This window comes from Alexandromys fortis, unplaced genomic scaffold, assembly GCF_014885135.2.
Source record: "Alexandromys fortis isolate MF-2015 unplaced genomic scaffold, M_Fortis_MF-2015_v1.1 scaffold_2_1_26212458, whole genome shotgun sequence".
NCBI classification, from domain to species: domain Eukaryota; kingdom Metazoa; phylum Chordata; class Mammalia; order Rodentia; family Cricetidae; genus Alexandromys; species Alexandromys fortis.
In genome coordinates this window covers 9,035,676-9,062,520 of record NW_026067930.1, presented here as the reverse complement: position 1 = coordinate 9,062,520, position 26,845 = coordinate 9,035,676, and the positions used below count along the sequence as shown (strand labels likewise).

At 47.2% G+C, this 26,845-nt stretch overlaps 1 protein-coding gene across 1 annotated transcript in view; it reads left to right on the top strand.

The window, feature by feature from the left end:
• The window catches only part of Tg (thyroglobulin), a 175,396-nt gene that overhangs the window by 23,825 nt on the left and 124,726 nt on the right, over positions 1-26,845 (top strand). Inside the window, exons 15-25 of the mRNA XM_050145305.1 lie at positions 100-202; positions 1,050-1,250; positions 2,519-2,728; positions 3,920-4,074; positions 4,288-4,444; positions 6,184-6,399; positions 12,293-12,442; positions 15,088-15,258; positions 20,905-21,021; positions 23,179-23,294; positions 25,425-25,533. Of these exons, the coding sequence (XP_050001262.1) occupies positions 100-202; positions 1,050-1,250; positions 2,519-2,728; positions 3,920-4,074; positions 4,288-4,444; positions 6,184-6,399; positions 12,293-12,442; positions 15,088-15,258; positions 20,905-21,021; positions 23,179-23,294; positions 25,425-25,533 (1,705 nt within the window). The remainder of the gene's footprint in view (positions 1-99; positions 203-1,049; positions 1,251-2,518; positions 2,729-3,919; positions 4,075-4,287; positions 4,445-6,183; positions 6,400-12,292; positions 12,443-15,087; positions 15,259-20,904; positions 21,022-23,178; positions 23,295-25,424; positions 25,534-26,845) is intronic.

Below are 26,845 nucleotides of genomic sequence, written 5' to 3'. Positions count from 1 at the left end.
AAACTGCCTAGGCAGAAGGGAAATTCTTAGAAGACTTTCTCACCAATAAGTGACCTGCAAAACCTTGCATATCCTGAAATGACTATGGCTTTGTCACAGACAGGACAGTATGCCAGGCAGCAGACATCAAGCACAGGAACTTGGTGCGTGGACCCAGCCTCAGGGGAACGGATGCCACCAAACACAAACGGCAGTGCTCAGTGTGAGTAACCGTCTCTTCCCCTTGTCCTAAAGCCTCCGAGGCAAGCACTGGGTAAAAAGTCCCGACTCTGCCACCTCCACATCTGGGACACAGCTCCTGACCCAAATGTCCCTTAACTTTCTCATCTATAAGACAGGACTTTTCCCATCTTGAAAGAGCTCAGGAAAGTCAATGTGTTTAGAAGCTGGCTGTGCTCTCTGTAACCAAGCAGCACTAGCCAGCATCTGTCCCTGCCTACCGGGACACTGGTACTTTGGGGACCACTGGTCATGTAGCTCTGAGGTACTGCATGCTCTGCCTGGCTCTGCAACTCTGTGTCGTGTGCTTATGTTGTCGAGGCCAACCTGGGGATTTTTGGCATAGCACAGGGTTCCCATGTTAGACTCCTATGTGACCTCTTGCCTTCCTCTCTGCCATCGCTTGTGCTTGAGAGCTTGTAAAAAACTGTGGTTAGCACTTAAAGAGAGGGCATGCTCTTTCTCCCTGACTTTTGTCCAATGTAATTCAGCTGCCTAGAAGGTATCTATCCCTCCCCACTCCTCTCCAACAGATTCTCTTGAGACCCCTAGCAGTTTCCTGGCAGATTTCACAGGTTTCTCTCTGGTTGCTGACCCAAGACTGTCCCATGACTCCCTACTGCACCCTATCACCCTTCTCTTCAGTTGCTTATCTTTGAAAACCCCTGTGAGGTTCTGAGCCCTTCCATGGTAGGCAATGGGAGAGATAGAGCCCAGACCCCTGGAACCCTACAAGCTGTTAACCTGGTGTGGTAGGAATCCCAGGGAGTGATGTGGCAAAGTTGGGAGCAAACATCAAAGTGTGTTTCCCTTCTCTTGCCTCTGTACAGGCCCCGGCCTCTGTGATGCTCTCAAGAGTGGAGCATTGACCCAGAAAGTTAGCCCTGGCTACACCCCAATGTGTGAGGAGCAAGGCGGGGGCTTCTCTCCAGTGCAGTGTGACTTGGCCCAGGACAGTTGCTGGTGCGTCCTGGACAACGGAGAGGAAGTGCCTGGGACCCGTGTGGTAGGCACCCAGCCTGCCTGCGAGAGTAAGTCTTGAGCTGCCAAAGGGGCTGTAGGCTGAGAGCCTCATGCTGTGCCAGGTCAGGGTCTCGGAGATGCTGGGCTGTTGGAACAGGAATGGGCAGGGTATCAAGACAGTTGGCTGCTGTGCTATGGTTACTGGTGGGCACTTCCAAAGCTCATTCAAGCCTGAGCTTGAAATTGGGAAGAACCTGGTGCCTCTGAAATCTATTGTGGTAGTTAAATGGAAGCTGGCCTGACTTTTCCCATTGTCTGTAGTCAGAAGAAGCATCCCGACTGCAGGACCTCATGGGGACTCACATTTCTGACTTCTAGCAAGGGGCCATCTTGTTTGTTTTTATTTGTTATTCAGGAAGTTACTTGAATATCAAATACTGAGAGAAATATCTCATGAGCATATAGAAGCATCCTGAGATGTATTATTACATTTTATAATATACTTATTAAAAGCCTGCCATAAAGGCAATGCCCATGAACTTGCTCAGATGACAAACATAGCAAGACAGTATCTAATACAAAATAAAACCAAACCAAACAGAAAATGAAGAAAACAAAACAAAACAATGTGCTGGTTAAGGCCACAAGCTAAGAGCTTAACCATAGCCTGAATGACTGTGTCTGGTAGATGCAATTTTGGAAAGATCCTAGAGCCAGGACACTAAAGTGAAGAGGAGTCCACCCTGTCCTCTTTCCTTTTCCCTGGCCTGGTTCTCCCATGCTGCAGAGCCCCATGGAATGTTCTACAGCTGAGTGTGGAGAGCAGACGGCAGAGGCAACAGGCACACAAGGCATCAAGAGCCCATAGCCAGTTTGGGCAGTGGGGGCTGGGAGGGACATTAGGAAGGGGGACAGTGCTGAAGAGCTCACACACAGAGCACTGTTGTCTCACTAAGAGAACAGAGACCTCATTGGCTCCACAGCATGCCTATGACTTGAAGCAGTCAGTGGCTGCAGGTGTCACCCCTTGAGCTCCAAGTTGCTATAGTGGGAAACATGGAGGACAGCAACTGGTCTGTGAGCCTTGCAGTAAAGAGGATGGAGTGGTGGCTCACTGGATTTATAAGGTAGCTGGAGATACTGTTATAAGATTCATCTTTGTTTGACTGTCCGATAAAATCGAGAGATGGTGGGTTTATCCAGAGAAGGAGGGGGAAGGCTCAGGCCCTGGCAGAGCAGGGCACAGCCAGGAAGGGCCTGAGAAACAATCAAGAGACACAGAAAAGCAGGCAGGAGCTAGGCTGCAGCCATGACTCTTCTCCCTACCCGCTTCCAGGTCCACAGTGTCCACTGCCATTCTCGGAGTCAGACGTGATGGATGGAGTAGTCTTCTGTGAGACAGCCTCTGGCCCAGGAGTGTCTGCCATTCAGCGGTGCCAGCTACTGTGCCGCCAGGGCCGTCAGAGCACAGTCCCACTAGGGCCACTGATTTGTGACCTGGAGAATCAGCGCTGGGTGTCACCGCCACCACCCCGAGTCTGCCAGCGTGAGTAGCAATGGGGACACTTGTCTTGCACTCTGTTCCCTCTCAGGGCTATTGCTGAGGAACCTCTCTCCCACTCACACACAGCCTTTTTATGGTACATCAGGTGGCACCAGGGCTGGAGAGCTGGCCCCAGGAAGCACTGCTTCTAGGAGCATATAAGCCCACACCCCTGGGATTAGGTTTTCTGGGTGGCTCTCTGGAGCCAAATGCTCTATGGGAGAATTAACATTATTCTAGGTTGCCTGAGGTTACCTGGATCAGATACAGATGTTCAGTGGTAGATGCTCCAGCTCCAGAGTTAGGGACTGTATGCAATGTACTTTGATCTTCCTGTTCACCTTGTAGCAAACCCTAATCTCTCTCCATATCCATCTTGACCTTTATGGTGAAGTCCTAGAAAGACAGGGGTCCAAGACTTGTGCCAGACAATCATCAGCATCTTGGGTAGATGCAGACCTCTTCCTTTGTACAGTTTCTTACTGCCCTAGAGAACCCACCTACACATACCACAGTGTGGAAGCATGGGTTTCTGCCAAGCCTGCCTTGACAAAGCCAGGGTGTAAGTAGCTCCAGCAGACCAGTTTGAACTGGAACATCACATGTGACCCTCCTAGGGTAGGGGTAGAAGCATCTGAGGTGGAGACCCATACCCTGAGGTTGACCCTCATCGCCAGGCGCTAGCTGACAGTCAGAGTGTTCAAGATGGGATTAGCCACAAAGCACCATGGGTTGTAGGGGGTTCTCATCCAGAAAAAGTTTAAGATGTAGTTGCGACAAACAAGTGGCTTGTCCCCTTGATTATATAACAGGGTGGCCTCAGCGGAAATCAAGACCAAGTTATTCCTTATTGAACACTGAACAGCATTAGAGAACTTCTACCCCTAGCCTGCAAATCAAGAGGGATGGTGGTGTTTATTTGCAAAACAGTATGGGAGATTTTTCCAGGGAGATTGTCATAACCCCTATGAAGAACCTCGATTCAGAGGCTGAGCTTGCTGTGAGGAGGCTGAGTGGCTCAGAGCTAAAACAGTGTGCCAGAACGTATGGGTATCTTAGGACATCAGTGCAAAGAGGCAATGCTTATGTGCTTGTGCTAAATGAGGAGGAACTCTTTGTACAAAGGGAAATCCACAGGAACGAGTCCTGCAGGCCTGTCGCCCCGATCCACTGACCTCTTGTGCTTGGCTGCAGGGCCTCAGCTGTGGCAGACCATGCAAACACAAGCACACTTCCAGCTCCTGCTCCCACCAGGCAAGATGTGCAGTGCTGACTACTCCGGCTTGCTGCAGGCCTTCCAGGTCTTCATACTGGATGAGCTGACAAGCCGTGGCTTCTGCCAGATCCAGGTATGTGGCAGCCTTCCCCACAGTGAGGGCTGAATTCAGCATCAACTCTCAGGAAATCTCACATGGGGAAGAGGTTTTTCAGTACCCAAAGCCCCAGGAGCAGGGTGACAGAGGACTATAGGACGTACCATAAGCTCCTTCAGATTCCTGGCACGTGCTTGATAGCATCAGCTTCTTCTGTGTTCCTAAACCAAGGGGTCATTCTCCATGCAGGTGAAGACATTTGGGACCCTGGTTTCCAGCACTGTCTGTGACAGCTCCTCGGTTCAGGTGGGGTGTCTGACTGCAGAGCGTTTGGGAGTGAACGTCACGTGGAAATTGCAGCTTGGTGACATCTCAATGGCTTCACTTCCAGATTTGCACAGCATTGGTATGTTCACCTGGGCTGCTGTCTTGAAGAAGCCAGGCAGCCTCATGGAGCCTCAGACTCCCTCCTTACAATGAAACCGGGGAAGGTGCCATGTCTTCTCATAACTATTTGGGAAGCATTGTGTCTAGCTCTTGGGAATGGCTAGTTGTGTTTTAAAAGCATATAAAAGTTAGATTCCCTGGAACTGGAGTTATAGGCAGTTGTAAGCCACCCAATGTGAATTCTGGGATTTGAACTCCAGTCCTCTGCAAGAGCAGCAAGTGCTCTTAAGCTCCTGAACTGTCTCACCTGGCAGCACAAACTGGATAGGTTATTAGATAATTACTAGATAATAATTACTGTGTAATCAATAGATTTCTAGAAAAGCAGAAGACATGGAATTTTGGGAAGTGGGTGGGGCAGAATTAGGGGAAAGAGTTGGGGTGGTATGATCAATTTACATTGTATGAAAGTCTCAAAGGGTTAATCACAAATAGCATATATACTTAAGATATATAAAAGTCAGTAAAGTTCTGGTCAATAGGAACAAATAGCATCATAAGCAATAGGGAGGCTAGAGACTTCAATGCAGGGGTGAGGCACAGTGTAGGGGAGATTGAGTGGAGAGAAGGACTGGCTTACAGCTTCCATACCACCCATACCCACTGAGAAAACACCTCAACCCATTGCCCCCACCTAAAGCCTGACAGTTATGCTAGGGATGGATAGAAAGATCACAAAGACCTAAGAAGAAAGGGTAGAAAAGGGTAGGATGAATCATGTGAGCGCTATCATGAGTGTGTGCTCCCTGTTTTCTCTGAGCTTGCTGGTAGGGTAGGGAATAATCCACACATTTCTAAGTAGAGTTGGAAGGGGGTAACTCCTGTCTCTCCTCTGTCATTCGGTGGCCCAACGCCCAGTTACCCGAGTAGCTGCAACTTGACCTCTGTATTAGAAGCATAAATCTGTCAAAAACACAAGACTGGGGTAGAATCCAAAAAGCAGGCTACATATCTATCATTCTCTTGGGTTCCTGATGCCACTGTGGCAAGAATCTACCTATCATTATGAATAAAGGATTTCCATTAACCTTCCCCTGAGAAAGCCTGGGTAATTTGGGAATGTCTGATATTGTTAAACTATAAGATGTTTGTCCCCAGCTTCAATGTGAAGACAATGATGACTGTGGCTTTAGGTCACAGCTAGGGACAGTTTAGCATGAATGTTTTTTGCACATAGAGGTCTGCTCCAGCACCTTTTATGGCATTTCCCAAGCTTTCTTCTTGGGAAGTCATAGCCTTCTCTAAACTTAGCAGGATAGTAAAAGCCGCATTTCCAACAGAAGGCCATGCCTTTCATGTGGGTGGCCCTTGCATATACGCTGTCCCTTGGGAACCTCCCACCGGTAAGAGAAGCATTTCTAGGTCTGTCAAGCAGATGTAGACACTAGGGCTTAGAAAAGGTGCAGAGAATCTAAACAGTGTACCTCAGATCATGGTAAGGCATATCATATACCAAGATGGACCACTTTGGTGCCACAGAATCTGAGACTCAAGATCAGAGTTTGACTTGCAGGTTTGTGACTTTGGGCCAGCCACTCAACTCTAAGCCCAGTCTGCCATAATGTCTAATGAGAGCGAATTCATGATACCCGTGTGTCTTTCTGCCAGGGTTTTCTAGGCAGCCCCACCCCTATTATTTTCTCTGGTCCTGCAAGGAACAGAGAGATGACCTCTGCCTGCCTCACCTGTGTCTTACAGAAAGGGCTTTAGTGGGCCAGGATCTTCTCTGGCGATTTGCAGATCTGATCCAAAGTGGCAAGTTCCAGCTTCATCTGGACTCCAAGACATTCCCAGCAGACACCACCTTGTACTTCCTCCATGGGGACAGCTTTGTCACCTCTCCCAGGACTCAGCTTGGGTGCTTGGAAGGATTCTACAGAGTTTCAGTCACCAGTCAGGACCCTCTGGTCTGTGGTAGGTACCCACCCTCCCTCTGGACTGAGGTATGGAACTCCAAGAGGCTTCAGGAAAGGCCAATGAACTCTGGGAAGGGGGGTTGATCATCAATGCGTTGGTCAAGAAGTATTTTCCACTGTCCAGTTTTCATGAGAATCAATCAATAGCCATCACTCACAAGGCTCAGCAAGAGGAAAAGTCCAGTGTGTGACATTGTCCTTTCTATTAGTTCTTCCTCAGCTTGAACCCTGGTGCTGGGGTCACTGGGAAAAGAAAGCCAATGTCTACCCTGTATCCTGGCTCAAGAGTTCTGGGTTTTGTGTTAGGAGATATCATTCCTCTCAACCCCTATATAGCCATTTGCCAGCCCCCTCTGTTGCTCATGGAGATGAGACAGGGACAGGTTGACTTGGCTGTTTCTGCTCTAGCCATGAGTGTCTTTGAAGATCACTCTCATGGGAATGCAGCTGCAAAGTAGAAGAAAGATGTGTGTCAGATTCCTGCCGCTCTTTTTATCAATCCCTCTAGACTAGTGGTTTTATCTTATAGCTCAGTAGGCTGAATTGCCACATGGGTCTCCTTGGCTAGAATTGAGGTACCCTCAGGACTGTATTCCTCCTGAAGACACTTGAGGAGTCTGACTCCAGTTTCTCGAAGTCAATCACACTCCCTGGCCCCAGAATCCCTCTTTCATCGTCAAGAACAGCACGACAGTGCCTTTCTGACCCTCTCTGCTTCCTGAACCGCATCCTTCTGCTTTAAGAGCCATTTTAATGACCTACAGCTGGACAATCCAGGACACTTCCCATGACTGAATGGTCCGTCTATTTTTATTTTAATCCCTCCTCTAATTTTAATTCCTTCTGGCAATATAACTTAATATAAAGCTTCCAGGAGTAGGGATGTGCTCATATGTGGGTAGAGTGGTGGAATCGTTGTTCCATCACCAAAGGTTGAAAGGCTTAATAATAGTATGGAAGCCTTCTTCCTACATGGAATGAGATGAAGTGTTTTTAATCAAGCTGGAGAGAGATCTTCTCTGCTATTTCCCCACATTATTTATCTTGGTTGCAACAGAAAGGTTCCATAGATGTTCTGAAATCTGTGCCAAGTTACTGGGTTTGAGCTACATCCCCATCCTAGCACAGAGAACAGGAGCACAGCCATTCCCAGCCGTTATATACTGCAGATTTTATACTCTGCAGTGTGACTTTGCAAATATTCATCTCACAGGAGTCCCTTGTGGCAGAGCCTTTTCCTATGAGACAGAAATAGAGGCTCTGTTAAATGGGCGTGTGCAGCTCGAACAGGCTGTCTCCCAAGAGGGACTTGAAGTCCCCAAACCCAATATCAATGGGTGAGGAATCCTACCTCCTCTTGGGCCAGAACACATAATCTGTCTTTCTGTCTTTTAAGGGATTTCCAAACAAGAGGCTGAGAAGAGGAGGAAGAGTGAATGGTGGCATCTACTAAGTGGGAGGAACAGGGTCACAGAGAGGACAGGTCATACATGCCAGCCACTATGTTTTCAAACTTTAACATTCAGTGTCCCAGGCTCCCCAGATGAACACCATTAAGTTGGTGTGTGGGTGTTTATATACATGTAAGGACACTGTGTTCATGTTATAACACACACGAAATAAAGGGGAAGATGATAATCCAATCACAACGTTCCTCTAGGGTGTTTGATCAGTAGTGACGCCCAGATCCTATCACAAGGGCTGACCACCTGACCATCCAGCCTTTCCTTTCTCTTCAGACAGAAAAGTCAAGGATATGTTCACAAAAGCAGCAGAAAAAGACGTTGGGTAGCTTTGGTTATGTCTGAGATCCCCAGTGAATTTCTTATATATGTGGGGCCTTCTTGTATGTGTGGGCATTTCTGGAGGGTTCGGTGTGCCCCCATCCTATCCTGAGTGAGGTGAGGAAACTGAGGCATAAGCTCCAAACACACCCAGGACAGCACTCTCTATTTAGACACACCTGGACTTCAGTCCTGCCCACCCCAGCACCTTCTCATCCTGCAGACCAAGGAGGTCACTTGTCCTCCCCTGAAAATCGTAACTTCCTTGATGAAAGCACACCTCTCCTTCTATAAGCAACTCTTGGCAAGTGCCCGTGTTATTGGCTGGCAGCGTAGACATGCGAGCTCGGTTCTATCTGCTCCAGAGCTTTAGTTCCGCCCTGTGCACCACGCCTCCCCCTTCTCAACAAGGGAGGTCTAGTGAAATCACAGCCCCCAAGATTCAGGTTTGTCCTTTTGGGTTCTTCTTCTAAAACACATCTGGAATACAGCTGTGGACCTACAAGGCAGAGCATTGTCCTATGGAGATGAAGCAGGGTTTTTATCTGTTGTCTCTGAGGTCTGATGAAAGTGGTCCCTGATAGTGCAGTGACTTGGGGGGCAGAAGGAGCTTCTCTCCCTTGTGGCCTGTACGGTCCTTCCCATCCTGGGAACTGATGCTGCTAGGGAGAAGATGCCTTGCTTGCAGTTTCATCAGGATACGTTTAGTTCACTCTCTTGCCTCCGTATATCTTTATGGATCCCGAGGAAGTGGATCCCAGGAGATTGTTAGGATTTTCCATTCTCTTTATATGTGACATTAATTTTCACTTATCTACTATAAATTCTTTCTTCTTATCTCACTACAAAGTCTTCTAATAGAACTAGGTCCCTGTGGACCTTCCCCCACCCCCGAAGCGGTATGTTGTGGTTTTCCCCTTCTTCCTTTCCTTTCTTGCCCCATTTCATCCATCTGTCATCCACCCACTTGGGCTTTAAAAATCTAGTATGTGCAGGCCTCATGTCACAAGTACAGAGCAGCAAAGGCCATGGCACCATAGACAATTGGACCAGAAGGCTGTGCTATACAGAGCCCTCTAGGGCAGTCAGAGGGGCATGCTGGGGTAGCAGGTGCTGGGTGGGGTCTGGAAAAGTGAACAGGGATTGCTGCTAAGATAGGCAGATGGGAGTAAGGTACTTGTATGGGAGTGAATGTGTGTGTGTGTGTGTGTGTGTGTGTGTGTGTACTTTTGTGTGTTAGGGTCACCAAAATGAAGACTATCCCAGAAAACTGGTGGATTACTGAAAAAAACTATGAGTCTAAAAGTCCTTGACTTTCTGAGACAATGCCATGGCAGGAGGTGACCCACTGAGAGAGACAGAATACAGAGAAGGATAGACAAGAAGTTTGGACCACCAGCAGAGTACCACAGAAGAATTTTGAGCTAAAGAGTGACAGGACCAGTGCCCCCCCCCCCCGCCACGCTCTATGTGCTAGAACCCAGTTCATGAGCTTCGGGCAAGGGACTGGAGGTTGAAAATAACACGCAGAGACAGACCAACAAACAGACCTTGCAACACTTGTACTAAAAGCCCCTCTTTAATAGCACCATGGAGGCTTAAATACACTGCCGTCAATGGCCAACAGGTGAAAATCCCATCCTCTGATCCTCTAAGCTAGGCACAGCTTCTAGTAACTTCAATTAGATGGCTCTAGACAGGGAAGAACAGCTGAAGGCCAGGACTTAACTGGTTCCAACAACCAGAAAGACTTGACAGGGTTTGCATGAAGGACTGTGATCTCTCCCCAAAGATGTGTTTCCTCTTTTCAAAAGTATAGCTGTCATTGACGGGGCTGAAAGATTGGCAGGAAGAATATGATCCAGAGCCTTGCAAACTCTAAACTCAAATGATCCAACAATGTAAAGGAAAGTAGTGATCACAGCTCTCAGAAATTCTGGCTGGTGGAGGGACATAATTGAAGGGGAAAATGAGCATGCAGGGTCCAAGGTGGACTTGAGAGAAGCCACTTTCTGAGGAAAGGATGATAGTCATCAAGGCCCCACCTCATGATCATGAACGGTGCTCTTTAGGTGGAAAAACTCTTGACATCAGGGACAACCACAGTGGGGAAAGAGCATGCACACTCCTCAGACAGGAGCCTGTGGTTTGATGCTATCTCCTCAGGTCTCGCTTTCCTGTCTTCATCAGGACTCGGAGTGAAGATGGCAGGCCACTTGCATTGGCCAGGACGCTTTTATTTCCTCTAGTCTTGAAGTCAGAGGGCCTTTACTTGAAAAAGCAACTGTCCCAACCAATCATCAAGAGCCTGACTCAAAGAAGTAATGAAACTCCATGCTCAGAGAAGGATATTCTCTGCTAGGGTGGACTGGAAAGTATGACTCAGTTTCCAAGATGTGGAGGAGACTCTGATTTACTCGGAGACACCAAGTATGCATGCAGACCAGGGATAGGAGCCCCTAGGACATTGGCTTCATCTTACCGCCACTCTGTGCTTACATTTTACCAGTTAATTGCCTTGCTGCCAATTCTGAAAAGATGTCCTTCTCAGAGGGCTGTGAGACAACACGTGAAAATAGCCGGCACTGTGCCTGTCATGTGTCATAATTTTCCCCCTCTCACCTTCCAGAAGAGTGTTGTAGGAAGTGACGGCTGAGCACTTCAGGCCCGGCTTTTTCACCTGTGAGATGGGAATAGATGCGAACTCTTAGCGGTATATATTAATCCATGGAGCACGCCCAGCAGTGTGCCAAACACACATTGAGGGCTCCAAGGGTGGGAAAGATTTCAACTCCACCTTTTGCAGAGTAAAACTCAGTATTTGAAGCTATTTGACAAATTATTGAGAATACAACCCTGAAAAAGGAGGGAAAAGAGAAAGGTCCTGCATGCTTCTCTGAGCCACCAGGGTCAGGGTGCTGGTTCCTGCACTGCTCTGCAGTGGGCTCCTGAGGGATCTGACTTCAATGCCTTATGAGATATTTGCTTTTCTATGGGGATTTTGGGTTCCCCGCCTATGCCATATTGGAGAAGAGAAACAAAGAGAGGCTAAAGATGTGAGAGGGACGAAAGCACTGGGCACCAGAAGCTGAGCAGTGTAACAGGGAGAAACCACAGGAAGACACTGGCATCCAGGTTGATAGGTTGACAAGAGCTCTTATCCACAGAATTTGGGCTTTCTGAGTCAATCTGAAGCCAGCAGGCCTGATAGCAAGAACCACCTTTAGTCTGCTGGGTGCCCAATTAGTCTCACCTTTGTGCAGTATAAGCTGCATCAGTAGTGACTGACCCACAGGGACATCAGCCACAGCTGCCAAGTGAGACGGAACTGGGTTGCTAAGAATTACTGGAATCGACCCATTGAGAAGGTACCATTTGTGCATAGCTGGCTGCAAGGAAGGACTTTCTTACAAGTAAAAGTAATTGTTATTTGCTGGGTGCCCACATGAGTCTGGTATGAGGACAGACGCCGTCTGTTTATGACTGCTAGACCCCATTAAATAGTGTTGACTCCATTTCTCACAGAATAAAAATGCTGAACTGGACAGGATGTGGGATTTCACCTGATCCGCCTGCTCTTTCCACTCTCCGTCACGCCCTTAGATTTGGGAAACTGTGGTTGGGCCCCCTCTTTCCCATGCATTTCCTGCCAAGCTTATCTGCCTTGCAGTCTCAGCTTTGGCTCCCCTGGCTGGCTTGGTTTGGCCTTTTTCTTGCCTTTACATCTTGGGGATTTTGCACTTACTGTTTGCACTGCCCAGTGCTTGCTTCACAACACACACACACACACACACACACACACACACACACACACGTCTCCAGTGTTAACTTCTCAGAGGCTGTTTCTCTCTAATGTGCCCTGACTTGTCTCCTACTTCATTTGACCCACGTCTGAAATCTTGCCTGAATTCCCATAAGCTATGGAGAGAAAGGCCTGCCTGCCTTCATAGGTGTCTCCTTAGTGTTTGATCCCGAGGGTCCCTGCTTCTCATTAATTGCCCCATGGAAGTCCTCGACTGATTTTAGGAATTCTGTATGTACTACAGGCTCTGCCTCTGACCATAAAGCAAATTCTCACTCTGATGTCTTCTATGTTTGTGCCCCTAGTGAAGTGCCCTGAAGGAAGCTTCTCTCAGGATGGCCGCTGTACTCCCTGTCCTGCTGGCACATACCAAGAACAAGCAGGCAGCTCAGCCTGCATCCCATGCCCCAGAGGCAGAACGACCATTGCTGCTGGAGCGTACAGCAAGACTCTTTGTAAGTTATTCTGGGCACTATGAAGGAAAAACCTTTCCACACAGTGGGCTGCAATACATCTGCTCAGTGTCAGTGACTGGAGATCTCTCTGCGTCCCAGAAACGACCCACAGTGGTAGGAGGTTGAATAACGCTCTCTGATAGATAACAACAGTGGCCTCTCCCCCAAGTTATGATGAGCAAACTTGACGAGAAGCATTGCCAAGAATCTCTTGGGTGGCATGGGGGTTGGTGGTGCACAACAAAGCTCTCCACTGTTGAGAACACCTGGGTAATAAAAGGCCATATTCTGTTAATGCCAGTCTCCTGCCAGGCTCCAGCCTAGTCATGTTACCTGCAAAGTCTCATTCAATCACCCCAACTCCTCTCCCAGGTGGATAGTGTAGCCCACTTTTTACAAATAAGATGAGGGTTCAGATAAATGAGCTTACTTAGTCAAATTCACCGAGCTAACTCAGGTTGATCTTTGAGCTTTGTTTTGCCTGATCTGAAACATCTGGGTTTTGTAAATCAACTTTATTAGATCCTGAAGAAAGTTTTCCCACCCAGACACATAACCACTGTGTAACTCATGCTCGGTCTTTTCTGGCCCTATGCTTGCCAGGTCCCTGTATACTTGGTCTTCCTATGTGATATGAAACTCCCAGAGGGTCAAATGACTACTAAAAACCACCTGGGTATTCTTGGGAAAGGACCCATGCTTTGTAATAGGCCGTGTTGACGAGAGTCTGCAATTACGTCAGCATGAAGCAAATTGTTATTGCTCACAGCGTGAATATGTTCCAGAATGTTTTAGAAAGTGATCGAAGGAGGTGAAACCACCTTCTCTGATAAGGAAAGTTTACTTGGAAAGAAGGGCCACGCTAATAGGATGGTAATGCTGACAGACTCAAAACAAGAGGGATTTTGTAGGTAGGAATCTACAGATCCCTAGAGCAAACTCCTCGGCATGATGTCCTTGACATCGGAGTACCATTTCCTCTTAAACATTGACTCCTAGTGGAGGTGGCCTGGCAAGCAGTCCCTGTGCCATGGCCAAACTTTCTTAAAAGGGCATCTGTGTCAGGCCCTGTCTCTCACTGTGAAGGAGACAAATCAGAAATGGAGGAAGCAGAACAATGAGATCCACCTTGGTCCCTCCCTCTTCTCGCCAGCAAGGTGGCTTACATCAGGCAGCTGTCTTCTGAGTGTCAGTCTGTCCTCTATGAGACAGGTCATTGGTGCCACGTTCCTGGTATACCACCTGATACAGAGTACTTAGAGTGATAAGCACTGGGTATTTTTTTTGTGGTTCTCAGGATGCAGGATCAGGGTGTCAACACGGCAGGATAGAGGGTTAGAGATGGGGCTATAGGGTGGGAGGAATAGGGGTGTCAAGGTTGGGTTTCTCTAGCTGCTTATTCCTTTGTGTACTGTATGCACAGAGACCAAGACCTCCAGCCTCCCTCTTTGCTTAAACACATTTCATTGTCTTCTAAACTCCTAACCTCATCCCCCTGAAACTGCATCCCAAAGGTGCTACCCTTGAATTCTATCACATGAAAGATTATGTGAAATGAAATGAAAGCACACGATTCAGGGCAGACACAATGTCAAGCCCATAGCAAGCAGTGAGGAGGTATCTGATTTGTGACAACACCTTCCCCATACACATGCACACTGATGCAGATTCTGCACACTGATCTAGGTGCTGTAGTGACATTACTGTGTAGCTGTAGAGGATTGGGCTCTGTCATGAACCTTCCTCATTTATCTTCCTGAATGCAGAGCAGTGTTAGTGGATTGTCTGATCTGAAGACTACTGGGCAGGTGGAGAAAGGATTTCCAGAAAGAGGTGTTAACTTGAACACAGGGATGGAGGGGAGTCCATCCCTGGACTTTATCCTTACATTCATGGACGTTGAGGGGGATTGTACATTTTAGACACCAGGAAATGCAGTCAGCTGCAGGTCCTGGCCTCATGGAGCGTCCATGAAGTGGAATGCAAGAAGTCATTAACCACCTTTTCACAGGGTAATAGAAACACCAACCAAGCTTACCACTCTGCAGAAGAGGTGTCAGTTAAGAAAGAATAGTAGCATTGGACAAGACCAAGTTGGGGGTGTTGGGATGTTGCTGTCTCTCTAGGCAGCTATTTCAAACAGCTATAGCTGGGTGGATTTTACAGGCAACAGAACTCTGTTTTTCACTGTTATGGATTCTGGAAGCCCCAAATCAAGTTGCCATCAGGTTCAGTGTCTACTGAAAATACCACAGACACTGGCTTTCTGAGTGTCTTTATATGACAGACAGTGCATGTCAGCTCCTTTTGTCCTCTTTTGTAAGGGCACCAATCCCTGGTGTCCGAGGGCACTGTCCTCATGTCAAAAATCACCTTCCTACGGCCCCACCTCCTACTACAGTCACACTGAAGATTGGGTTCCAAAATATGGGCTTTGTAGCCCATATGAAGGGTGTTCTGTGGAATGGACATAGTGCCTTGGTGGTACGGTTTGCTGAGGATGGGCACAAGCAGAGATTTCAGCTAGAATGTCTGGCTTACTCATGACTTTGACATCACCACAGCCCAGGGGTCCTGGAAGTTGGAAGAGAAGGAACAGACTACACAGTCCTGTTACTCATCACCATGTTCATCTGTTGTTCCAGGTACCACTGACTGTCAGAGGAATGAGGCTGGCCTACAGTGTGACCAGGATGGCCTGTATCAAGCCAGCCAGAGGGACAGGAACAGTGGCGCAGCCTTCTGCGTGGACAGCGAAGGGCAGAGGCTACAGTGGTTGCAGACAGAGGCCGAGCTCTCGGATTCCCAGTGCCTGAGTATGTACTGGTTATTACATCCACGGTGGTTGCTGCGATCAGGGTCTTCAGGGACGTAGAAAAGGACATTACACACAGATGATATTTGTCTCTGTCTTAGTTAGGGCTTCTGTTGTTGTGAAGAGACATCATGGCCACAGCAGTTCTTATAAGGAAAACACTAAAGTAAGATGGCAGCTTGCAGTTTGAGATGGTCCATTACCATCATGGCGGAGAGCATGGCAGTGTATAGGCAGACATGGTGCTGAAGCAGGAGCTGAGATTTCTTACATCTTGACTCACAGGGAACAGGAACTGGTCTGTGACATTGGATGGTATATTGAGCATAGGAAACCTCAAAGCCAACACCCACAGTGACACACTTCCTCAAACAAGGCCTTGCCTACTACAACAATGCCACACTTCCTAATAGGGCTGCTTCCTATGAATTTATGGGGGCCAATTACATCCAAACTACCACAGTCTCCTACTCTATACTAAACCTACAGAGAAGTTGGAAGCAATGTAAAATGAAGATTTTCTTCACTCAGAGCTGTTACTATGCTTGCTTTTTTTTGTTGCTGTTGAATCATTTGAAAATAGGTTTCAGGAATCATAAGAACATTACCGCTGAATAACTTGGAAAGCAAAAGAGATGAATTTTTACAAAATCTGAGCTGGTGAGGCCTCCTCTCTTATAAGCAGCTTGGCTCTGTGGACCTGGGTAGCATTTTCCTCTCAGCTGGATGCCGTAGTATGATTGGGTATCTGTCCTTATTCTATCGCTTCCTTATGGGGTCACTTTGAATGACTTGCTCAACCTCTCTGGTCACCCAGTCTGTTTTCTGAGACATTGTGAGAATCTACATCTCCTCAAATGTCAACAATTACTCACCAAGCACTCCCTCAGGTCCTCGGTGAGGCATTGGATGAGAAGGTCCTAGGAGTACCATTGGAAGGTGTGAGTCTACAGAGCAGAAGAGAAGGGTGTGGTGTCTGCGGTCAGAGTGGCTAAGTCCCCAAAAGTCCCCTTCTGCTGGTGTAGTCCTGTACACTCACTCGCCCTCAGCAGTTTCCTCGTGTGTAAGGTGGAGATCCAAGGGCCTCTCTTATAGGGTATCAAATGCATTAGCTCACCATGCCCAGCAGCGGTGACAGACACTTCAGGCAACTGATGCTGAGGAGCTGTTGCTACCTGCTTCTCCTCTGTTTATGAAAAGGTATGGGAGGGGACAGAAACAATGGGCAAAGTCCCTTTGTGCTGGTCTCTCTTTGTCCTTGGGACTCAGCTCCACCTTCACAGACCTTCTCCCTTTGCTTGAGGCCCCATGGTTTGCTTTCTTTCCCCACTGGACCAGCTGGGGTTGGGATGAGTCCTGCTTGCCAGACTTCTTAACTGTGCAAGAAAAGGGTTGTCCTATGTGAGCTCACCATGTGTCAGGATTCTACATATTCACCACAGTATACTTGTAGTGTCCTGAGATTATTTTTCCCAGTATTTTCCCCGAGGACATAGCAGCAAGGAAGGCTAAGTGCTTATCTTTAACCTAAAGCTTGGATGCCGCACCTCTCGATTTAATCTTGGATGTATCTCACTCCCTACACTCTGTCTTTATCATTGCACTTATCTGTGTTTCTATTCAGATTCATTGCATGGATGCATGCACGCACACGCACGCACACACACACACACACACACACACACACACACACTCGTACATTTTCTCATGAATTCATAGATATACACAAGCACATACGTAGGGCTTTCTTGTCCTCTAGGGAAGTCGGCACAGCTAATGATAAAAGGAGACACAATCTGGGTGAGAAATAATCATTTTCCAAGGGTCAGAGCCATGGTTCCTCTTATCCAGCAAAGTGGTAACAGATCTCACGCATTTTGTGAGGAGAGTATGTACATTCCATGAAAATCCGCAGAAGTCTTATTTTTCTTCTGTTTTTATCATTTGTGTGTGCACATACACATGCACTTGTCATTGCATTTGTGTGGAGGTCCGAGAATCAGTTCTCATCCTAAGGTAGGCTCAGAAATTAAATGAAGTCATCAGGATGAGCGGTCTCACCAGTCCAGAAATCTCTTTTCCTCAGTCCCTCTTCTTGTAGGCAGGGCTAACAGTCACAGGAGTCAGATGCAAACCGGCAGATTCTAAGACCAGATGGGGGCTCATTTCCAGGTGAGGTGCAAAGCAGCCCTGATGATCACAGGCTGCTCAGGAATTATTGCCTCGGTGCTTTGAGGTCTCCTTGTGTCCCTGCCGTGGCACAGTGTGAGCATGGTGCATCGTGCTGTGCTGCCCTGCGTTCAGAATGATGCTTTCGAGGGCAGCCTAAGACACACTGTGGAGTCACAGCTCGACCGACAGCTGGAGGGGATGTCCCCAAGGCACTGACTTTTGCTCCGTTTTCAGGGCATCTACAGCTTCTTTGGCAAAGCTGGGAGTTTATTTCGCTCTCTGGAGGTGCAAGGGACTTCTGTGTTAAGGAATAGCTCTTTGAGGGTGTGTCAGTGTGTCCCTTCTCCACATCTCAAGCTTTTGGGAAGGAAAGTGCGGTCTCACATTGGAGGCATTTCCCCCCCAGAGAACACCCAGGCTTTAGAGCTCAGCCTCCCCACCCTCTCACAGTGTCTCTGTGTGGAGCTACCCTCTGCCCAGATCTGCCCTGTCATCTTCAGACACTCCAGGCTTGCCATGCCCTCCTCCTTATCCTCTGGTTCAGCCCAGTGATTTCGCTATGATGGTCCCAGTGTGGTTACTTTGAGAGTCAAGTCTCCTCACATAGTGTCTTTTGAATGTCTCTGTAACTATGCACCCATTAGGGCAAAGTGAGGTTACAATATGGCACCTCGTTTCTGTGTCCCAGTCTCATTGAAGTGTGTGCCCTTTGGGCCTACAGCTCACTCTGATGTCTTGATTTATTGCAGAGCGATATGTGCTTGATGACAGAGTAGATGAATTGCTCCTCTTAGCAGGGCTTCTTCAAAACCATGCCCTACAGGTTTGTCTGCCAAGGAGAGTCCCTTATGGTTTGAGTTCCTGTGGCCAATTTTGCAAACTCTCAGGAGTCTTCACAGAGGACAAACTTTGTAACTCATAAGCCATTTCTCCCATGCTATTTATTGAATTCTTATAGCCAAGAAACTGGAACTCTCAGAAGCTGAAAGTGTGCCTGAGGTCACAGAGCTAATGAGAAGTGATTGCATTGGGATGTGAGCGGAAATTTGGCTCCAGAGCTAATATGTTATGGCTTGTGGCCTACTGTCTCTATGTCTTCAGTGCCTACAGCTGCGGAGTCCTGAGGTTCTTTTTACTTTCTCTGTGAATACTTGGTCAATGTACTCCTATACTCCCCACATTGCCTCAATTGACTTACTCAGGGGAAATAGATCAAGTTTATCTTCTCTTTAACTTTAGATCAGGCTCTTTTATTTTTTTTTTCAGTTTATTTATTTATTATGTATACAGTGTTCTGCCTACATGTCTACCTGCATGCCAGAAGAGGGTACCAGATCTCATTACGTATGGTTGTGAACTACCACATGGTTGCTGGGAATTGAACTCAGGACCTCTGGAAGAGTAGCCAGTACTCTTAACCACTGCAGCCTAGATTCAGGTTCTTAAATCTGCTCTTGTTGACCCATGCTGTGCTTTTGTGCACCATACCATATATCTAAACAGAGATATCTCCCTGCTATTGAAATTATACAATCGTGACACACTCTCCTGCACCGAGGTGGGAGTTACATTGCTAATCGCATACATGTCCGTGTGTTTATCCAGCCGTCCAGCTATTCATTTACCCATCTGCCTATTTATTTGTGGAACAAGGGACCCCATCATTGTGCCAGCTTGCAATGGTTCCGCTATTATTAGTGCATTCCCTTTACCATGGAGGACAATGGGCACATGCATAGCCATGATTTACTGTGCAAGAGTCATGGCTAGACATATGCTATTTTAACATTAACCTTTAGGCTTCCTTTACAATATTCTAAAACTCTGCTTTGATACATAGCAAGTATACAAAGAGAGCATGCGAACACCAAAATTAACTTCCACTAGCCCCTCTGCTCTGCTGGCAATGAACTTCTTCATAGCAACCAGGACTGAGAAGAACTCCACTGCTGGGGCCTGCTCATGTAGAATCGCCAAGCAGAGAGATAAAAGGGCTGCACTTTTAGTAGACTTCATTAGAAACTGAAAGACCTGTCAAGTTTGGTTTAATCTAGAACATGGACAGGCAGTCTACATCAAAGTGTCCTTGGTGACACTGGAATGAGCCTTCTGTGCTGTTGGCTAGGCTATCACTTTCTAGAGTATAAACAAAGTAATAAGGGATGGAAAAATACAAAGAGAAGGGGGGATTGTGTGGGCTGAGTTTATGAACCTGGGAACTTCAGTGATGAGTGCAGATGGGTCACTTTGTAAACTTAGAGAATGCTTTATTTCTTAATTTTTAAAAGTTTTTATATACGTGTATAATATACACACACAAACACCACTTGTCACATGTTAGTCCTTTTCTCGTCCTTGTCTCTTTGAATTCGTCCTTTTTGTTCACCTAGATGACAGTTCCACAGACGACTTTTCAACATCAAAGCATCGGAAAGCTTAAAGCCTGTTGTTTATGTATTACCACCAAAGCATTTCTATGCTTTGCATATGAAAGCTGAGAAAAAGACGACTTAACGTTTCATCTACTTAGATTGTTTTCTGCTTCCTCATTAAAGACGTGGATGTATTGACCTACGCAGAACAATGTAGATGAAAAACTTGTTCATAATGGATTGGATATATATAATAATGAGCACCTACATCCAGGTCTGCAATGATGACTGGATGATCTAAGGGGGTCGTACATAACATTTGCGTGTTTCGATTGAGGCCTGCAGTACAGGCACACTGGAGTTTTTGTGCTTTGGAAGACAGTTCTCTTTCCGTGACTGTAACTCTCCCTACCCTTTGTGAGGAATGTGTTCCAAGTCACAAAGCTGCCGAAATTTGTCTGTTTGTTCCTCCTCACTTGCCTAGTTCCCTGAGCAGGTGGCTCTGTGAGTCCTGCCAAATGGATCTCAAGTGTGTTGACGGTAGCTAGAGACACAGATGACAACCTATCACTTAAGTAAATACGGTCTGAAAAAAATGCAGGAGCCACGTGACTCGTCTCCAAATCTGCAAAACCTCACGTGCACATGTTTGCTTCGGCCTGTAAAAATAGCTTACCTCACTTCAGAAAGAACTCAGATTATTTTAGGGGAAGGACGATTTCAATGTAATCATCACGTAGTATAATTAGCACTCGAAGACAGGGACAGAGATGCTGCTTAGACAGGAAAAAAAAATCAGTTAGCAATGAGAAGAGATGAGATGAAAGGTCTACTATAACATGAGATCTTCCCTTTCCTTCCCGGGAATAGGGTGGGAGAAGGAGACCAGCGAGCTACAGTGCTGAGAACTGTGAGTGAGGCCGCAGGCTGGAGCTCCTTTCTATGGCAGTTGCGCCCCGTGAGACAGATATGTGACCAAGGGTGAGAATGGGTGCAGTGACATCCTGACCTTAACAGGACTCTCTAGCCTGACCTAATAGCTATGTGCAAAATGTCCTCAATACACTTCAGGCTTGGGTCTCATGGGTCTGTTTCATTTCTAGTGATGCAGAAATTCGAGAAAGTCCCAGAATCGAAGGTGATCTTTGATGCCAATTCTCCTGTGATAGTCAAATCCAAAGTCCCTGGTGCTGACTCCCCACTGGTACAGTGCTTGGCAGGTAAGCCATGAGGAAATGCACACATGGAGAGACAGGGAAAAGCTCATTATTCAATGGGATGAAAAATTTAATTAGTCAAAAACATAGGCAACTTGATTGATTAAAAGTCTGTGCAATTCCTAACTTCTCTGCGGTTTATCTCGTATCTACTAATTGCCACAAGTTGCACTGAATGTTGGAAAATAAAAATGTAGCCTCCTGTGTATCACCACGTACATATGCAATCGGTTCTGAGAGGTAGGAGTAGCAACTTCTGCTCATTGAACATGCCTCTCTACTGGGGCATCTATCACTCTACAACCACCCCATAGTGATCCCAAGGCACGGGTGAGAAGCAGGTGTTGAGAGTGTCAGTAGATCATTCAATGGCATGGAGTTAGCAAGTGACAAGTCTTAAATTCAAACCCAGGCTAATAGATATTTTACAAGTGTGGCCGTGGCCACATACCTCTTCCAATAACAAAAAAGTTGTAGTTGTGGCCACGACCACATACCTCTTCCAATAGCAGACAAGTTGTAATTGTGGCCACGGCCACATACCTCTTCCAACGGCACTCTGGACAAGGATCTACTTTGGATAACATCTCTGTTTAGGCTAAGTCTATGCTCTTGTTTGCATTGTGAACACAATGCAAAGGCAGGAACTAGAAGTCTAACAAAATTATCTGTAGAAGAGTGGTGTGTGGAAACTGGATGGACAGTGCCAAAGGAAAGGTTGTGCAGACATGAGGGGGCAACATCAGGACAACAGCCTTCGTAGGTACCTTGGAGGGCCACTTGTCCCTGCGGAGTATTGCACTGGCACCCATGTGCACCATCGCACTGTGACACAGCTTGGTTTGGAAAGACAAGGCAGCAGGCAAATGAAAAGGGGGTATAGAATTATATGGAGTGAGGTTAGCAGAGAGGACAAAGTCCTTTGGGAGCACCAGGAGATGCTTTATCCAAGAGGGTGAAACCCAGTGCTTAAAGCAAGGGGACAGCAATAGACAGAAGTTAGAGTGAGACGACCTTGTCAGGGAGGTCGGGCAAGACAGGGGCTGATAGAGATGTGAGAGCAGGCTCTCCTACTCCGAGGCAGCCAGCACCAGCAGATCTTTGGATAATTTCAACCAGGAAAGTCATTTCCCATGCCTCTAGCTGCTGCAGACCCGAAAGCAAGGGGTTGGCAGCCTTGGTCTGTTCTCAGTTTCTCAATGGCTATCTTCCTGCTTTTTTTTTTTTTTTCACAAGGTTTCCCCTTTGTATCTGTGTCCTCCTCTCTTCTCTTTATTAGGACATGGATTATGACTTCAGTTCACATTATTACTCTTTTACAGAGCCCACATCTAAATAAATTATAGTCATATTCTTATGTACTGATAGTTAGGACTCGAATGCAGGAATACGAGACATAATTATTCCCATAATAAGCATCAAGAGGCTGTTGCAGAAGGTCACATAGCCATTTAAGAGGAAGGAACATGAAATGATGGTGGCAGTGAGAAGTATGGGTACCACTGTTGATAAGAAAAAGGAAGTTGTAAGAAAGCCATGTATTGAATGTACTATTGAGAATGGAACAGAAAGGAGGAAAAGAAAGTGAAGATGTGGGTCTTAGGGTCACTGGGTACATCGTGTGCTTGGGACATGGTGGCAGTGTTGAGTCTAGGTCAGCACAAATGAACCTGATTGTTCTGATACTGATCTGGAACACTTGTTGCCTTGACTGTCCTGTTCCTAAGTCTGAAATAGGGTCTTGCTTGCAGTGAAAATCAAGTTAATTTGGTTGAAGGGCAGGTGGCCTTTAGGGCTGGGGGCATGTGGGCTAAGGTGAGCCATTTTCTTTGAGTTTCTGATGGAGTAGGGTATTTGTTGGTTGAAAGACACTTTTTGCTTTATACTGCCCAATTCATGTGGGTCAACATGCAAAAACATATGTAGATATAGATATTCCTTGAATGTGTTTATATGTGTGTGTGTGCTTATGTATTCTGTATGTTTTTGGGTACCATGTGAGTATTTGTGTTTGGATGCTGTGAGTGTGTGTGAGTGTGTGTGTGTGTGTTTGGATAGTGGGGATATGTACAGAAGATGAGAGTGAGAACAGGTTGTGGGACTGTCCCATCCTCAGCATCCTCTGAGAGTCCAGTGGTTGCTCTCCCATGGTTCTTGCAGATTGTGCAGACGATGAGGCCTGCAGTTTCCTCACGGTGTCCACAACGGGGCCAGAGGTTTTGTGTGACTTTTATTCTTGGACAAGAAGCAACTTTGCCTGTGTGACTTCTGATCAGGTAAGTCGCCACAGACAGCTGTACTTCTTTTCCTCTGTGCTAAACATGCTCTTGTGTTCCCGTGGGCAAGCAGGTGGCCCCTGTGCCTGAAAATTGTCAAAATGATCAGTTTGGGAACGGAAGTGACAGCAGCAGTAGTATAGCATCTGACCAATCAGGACAGCGCTTCAGTGTGAAGAACCCTCGTCCTCTGCCATTGCTTACCTCATCAGGCAGCTTAGGTCCTTAGCATGTAAGGGGTTATTGTCCAGAGCCCTAAATATCATCTGACTCTTGAGCTCTGGACACCAGCATTGCTTCCATTGTGGAAATCAAGAGTGACTGTGCTTTGGAAATATAAAAAGGTTAGACATCCATCAGACCTACATGAGACTGCTGTTACTACAAATGGAAGCTATTGGAAGATGAGAAGTTTTAGGTTGGACTGTTGCATTAGGGGAGAAGGGCATCCAGCCAAGATCAAGTCCCAGGTCCCAGGGTCCTAAATGCCTGATGTTGCAAGTCTCCACGTTACTATCCAGATTTTCCTGGGTCCTCTTAGAAATGTCTACATATTGTAATCCTTTTTTAGTTTGTGTGTATGTGGACACAATTAGTCTTCTTTTCTTCCCCGACTCCCTCATGCATTTTGCATGTCTGCATCTTTTTTATCATGGTAGCCAGTCCACAGCGTGAGTATGTATGACCCACTTCAAATGCGTTCAGTTTAGGACACCCAGGTGCACGGTTGCTTTAAAGCATCACCAGCCCTGGACACAGCACGTGCCTGTGGAGTGTTCCTGCGTGATGCCCCGCCAGGTGCCTGGAGAGGGCTCTCCCAGAGTTTTAGCAGCTTGTTTGATGTAAATGAAATGCTGGCGGGACTCAGATTGAAATGTAAATCCCTCTCACTTGTTTTCTGCTATTTAGTCTCCAGATCCTTCAGACACCATTCTCCCCCCCACCACCCCAGTAATAAATGACTATATACCCACATCACAGCAGGGTTGTGAGGATGGAGGTTGGCCTCCAATGGCCACACAGGACAATTTCTGCTGTGAGCTTTGCTATGAGTGTTATTCCCTCCCCAATCTCTAGCTGGGCCAGCAGGAAGTTTCCCTGGAAGCCCTGCCTGGAGCATTATTAAGGTTCCTCCCCAGAGTCCTTGGCTCTCAGTACTGTCCTATGGCGGGAGTGGGGCTTGGATGTTAGTTACATCTGATTGGTCCATTCCCTTGAGGGTTAGGACCCCATTCCTAGCTACAGCTCTGCAGCACCAGCTCCTTTCAGATTTGGGAACCGTAGGGCAGGAGTTCAGTCTCTCAAGTCCAGACATCCATCTTGACTCCTACCCAGGCAGGTAAAACCAAAAGGGATAAGGAAGGCTCTCACCACTCTGAGTCTCTACCTCAATCTTTTTCAGGTCTTCACTGCCCCTTCATTTTATGTCCTCCCTTCCCTCCTCATGCCTTGGTCTCTTGTGTAAAGAAAGCATGAAGAGACAGTGCTTTCAAGTAGCCTGTACTTAGTCTCTGTCCTAAAGAGCCCTCATGGGAAACTCGATGGCTGGCAAAATCCTGGAACAAACCACAGATGAGTGTGGTCAGCTTTGTCCCACCCACCCACCTGGCAGAACCGTTGAAAGCCAATCAGGAAAGAGATCAAAGATGACCAAGAATGGCAGGTGCACTGGAGTCTGACTCACCTTCCCAAGCCTCAGAACCCACCTGTGGACAGACTGTGCACCTGCCAGCCTCCCCTGAGCAGGCTCCTCCCACCTCCCCTCTCCACCCACTGCCCATCTCACTGGAAAGAGTTCCTGGTCTCTAATTAGAGCCCCGTCCATATTCAGGTTTTCTGGGAAGCTCCCCTAGGTCCTGCTTCTCTACAGAATTCACCCCTGTCACCCCTGCCACAGACTCTTCGCCAGGTGTATGTCTTTAACAGCTGCCAGCACAGTTGATGAGAGAGTTTGCTGCTCCCACGGTGCCCCTCTAATAAAGCTGGAAGACCTAGAACCAGATATCCCCATGAACTTCCCTGGCAGCCCCTTGATAGATAACTGTGCTTATAGTTTAGTAAATATTTAATTGCCTTGCTGTAAACCATGGGGAATAATGGATAATAATGGGACCCGTTGTCCACTTCCAGGAACAAGATGCCGTGGGCAACTCCAAGGCAACCAGCTTCAGGAGCCTTACGTGCCAGGTGAAAGTGAGGGCTAGCGGTGCGGGCTCTCTCGCTGTGTATATGAAGAAAGGTAGGTTGAGCATGCTGGGTGGCTGACACCATGAGAGACAGAAGGGATGGATCTGGATGGGAGGGGAGGTGGGGATATAAAGTTCTTAATAACTTTCCAAGGTCCGGGACCATGTGAATAACAAGAAATATTCTACTGCGTGATATACATCTCACTTTCCCATGTATCTTTTCTTTTTCTTTATGGAAACTTGAAAGTCCTCAGAAACACAGACTTCCTTTAATAGTCCATGTATCTTTAAAAAATGACTTTCTATCTATCTATCTATCTATCTATCTATCTATCTATCTATCTATCTACATCATCATCTATCTTCTATCTATCTACCTACTTACCTATCCTCTCTCTCTCTCTCTCTCTCTCTCTCTCTCTCTCTCTCTCTCTCTCTCTCTCTCTCTCTCTGTGTGTGTGTGTGTGTGTGTGTAAGTTGGCGCACATACACCACAGGATGCATGTGGCAGTCAAAGAACAACTTGAGGAAGTCATTTTCTCTTTCCACCATATGGGCTTTGGAGAGCAAATGCAGGCTGGCAGCCTTGGCAGCAAGAGCCTTCGCCTACTGAGCTATCTTGCCAGCTCTTCAGTCTCTCTGTCTGTTCCTGAAGAGCTGTGCTGGGGCCTCAGCATTCTTAAAATAGCACAGGGATAGCAGGAGGAAAGCCCGGGACCCTGGGACTATGGGAGGGGTGAGTAGCTAATGTCTCTAGTGTCCTGTGGCCTGCACCCCTCTGTCCTGCCTTGTTTACCCCCTGCTTCTCATCTGCAATGTCAGAGAGGGGCCAGCAGTATGCAGCTGGGTTCTGTGGCTTGTGGCTCCTTCCCCAGTCCTGTTCTCTGGGCTATAGCTTTTCAGTGGTTCTGAGAGGCAAGATTTCTGACTTCCATGTCTGATTTCTGCCTTGGAGGCAGCTGAGTGTACTGAACCCTCACAGGGCTAGCTGTTTGATCTCTGGAATCTTCCCAGATAGTCTAGACTTTAATGTTTATAGCAGTGAGATCTGGGTGTCAGGAAGGTTCAATGAGGTAGCCCTTGTTACCCCTGGAAACACTGCTTGGCAAGAACTGGAAAAGTGAGAATGCCTGTTGGCTGATCACCAGAAGGCAGGTAATGGAGGCAAGACTTGGGTTTTGAGGGTGGAGAGGAGTGAGGTGGGGTTCTCTGAGGACTGCAGCTCTAGGCACATGGACTAGAGCACACTGAAGCTTCAGCCTTGAGCTGGAAGCAGCTGGCATTAGATGGGCAGGTCACAGCCTCAGCTGACCCTACAGCATCCTTTATCCTGTGCAAGGACAAGCACGGTATTTTCTCCCT